The sequence below is a fragment of the Loa loa genome (genome assembly GCF_000183805.2).
Source record: "Loa loa unplaced genomic scaffold supercont3.3129, whole genome shotgun sequence".
NCBI lineage: Eukaryota > Metazoa > Nematoda > Chromadorea > Rhabditida > Onchocercidae > Loa > Loa loa.
Genome location: NW_018111307.1, coordinates 1 through 1,104, shown reverse-complemented (window position 1 = coordinate 1,104; position 1,104 = coordinate 1). Strand labels below are relative to the sequence as shown.

Sequence of the window (1,104 nt, the reverse complement as noted above, 5' to 3'; positions counted from 1 at the left end):
CAACAGCAACAGCAACAACAACAACAACAACAACAGCAACAACAATAACAACAGCAGTAACAACAAGAGCAACACCAATAATAATACCAACAATGGCAACAATAGCTACTAATGCTACAAATAATGGCACTGTATCGACGAAAAAACGTCGTAAAAATTTTACACCGAAAAAAATCGTTCCAAATGATGTCATTTGTTTAGCAGCTAACAACAGAATGAGTGATAATAATATCACGACAACAAATACTACAACAACATCATCGATAACACGAAGAATAATTTAAGCAACAATGGGACAACTTCAATCAGTAATGCTTTACTGATAGGAATTTCAGGAATATAGTATTTAAACAAACTAGTTATAGGATCATCAATATTACAAGTATCACTGATTAAAAGTTAAATTTGTAAATATTGTATGTAAGTATCAGTTGATTCGAAATTAAATCATACATACTTTGTGTAAGTGTACTTTGTTTTGTTAAAAATTAGCAAATAATTGTAATTATCAATGATTAAGAGAAAAATAAAATTACAGGACTTTTTTCCCTTTTGTTTCTCTCCCTCTCCCTTCCTCCCTCTCCCTCTCTCTTACTTCCACCTTTCTCTTTTATTTCCTTTTATTGTATAATTGATATTTCAAATTTATTTAGAAAATTTTAAAATCAAACTTTTAGACAAATCTTTTATTTCCTTTTATTGTATAATTGATATTTTAAATTTATTTAGAAAATTTTGAAATCAAACTTTTAGACAAACATTTCAGAATTAGTATAAGAACAAGAAAAAAAAAGGAAAAAGATGAAAAATTTTTTTTCTTTTATCATATGATACTTTTGTTTCCAAAAGTTCTTTTTGATAATTCAATTCAAATAATATTTATTATTGAAATTAATCAAATATTTGTTAATTATTTTTTAGAAATTGTTTTAATTAAACAATTTCTTTTTCTATTAATATGAACATTTATCATTGTTAGTTCAATTTGATAATTTCTTTTTCTTTTTTCTTTGCTTAGCTTTTAATGTCTTGGATTAATTAACTCGTTTTATTCAAAATTTTGCTTTAATTTTGCTCTTTTTTTGGTCTAAGTCAATATCTTGC

The 1,104-nt window shown here is 25.2% G+C and overlaps 1 protein-coding gene across 1 annotated transcript; it reads left to right on the top strand.

Annotated features, from left to right (window-relative positions):
• Nucleotides 1-92: 92 nt before the first annotated feature.
• Nucleotides 93-284, top strand: LOAG_15903 (hypothetical protein; the record flags this gene model as incomplete). The annotated part of the gene is made up of 1 exon (XM_003151389.1): nt 93-284. One exon carries the CDS (start codon nt 93-95, stop codon nt 282-284), a length of 192 nt encoding a protein of 63 aa, XP_003151437.1.
• Nucleotides 285-1,104: the final 820 nt, after the last annotated feature.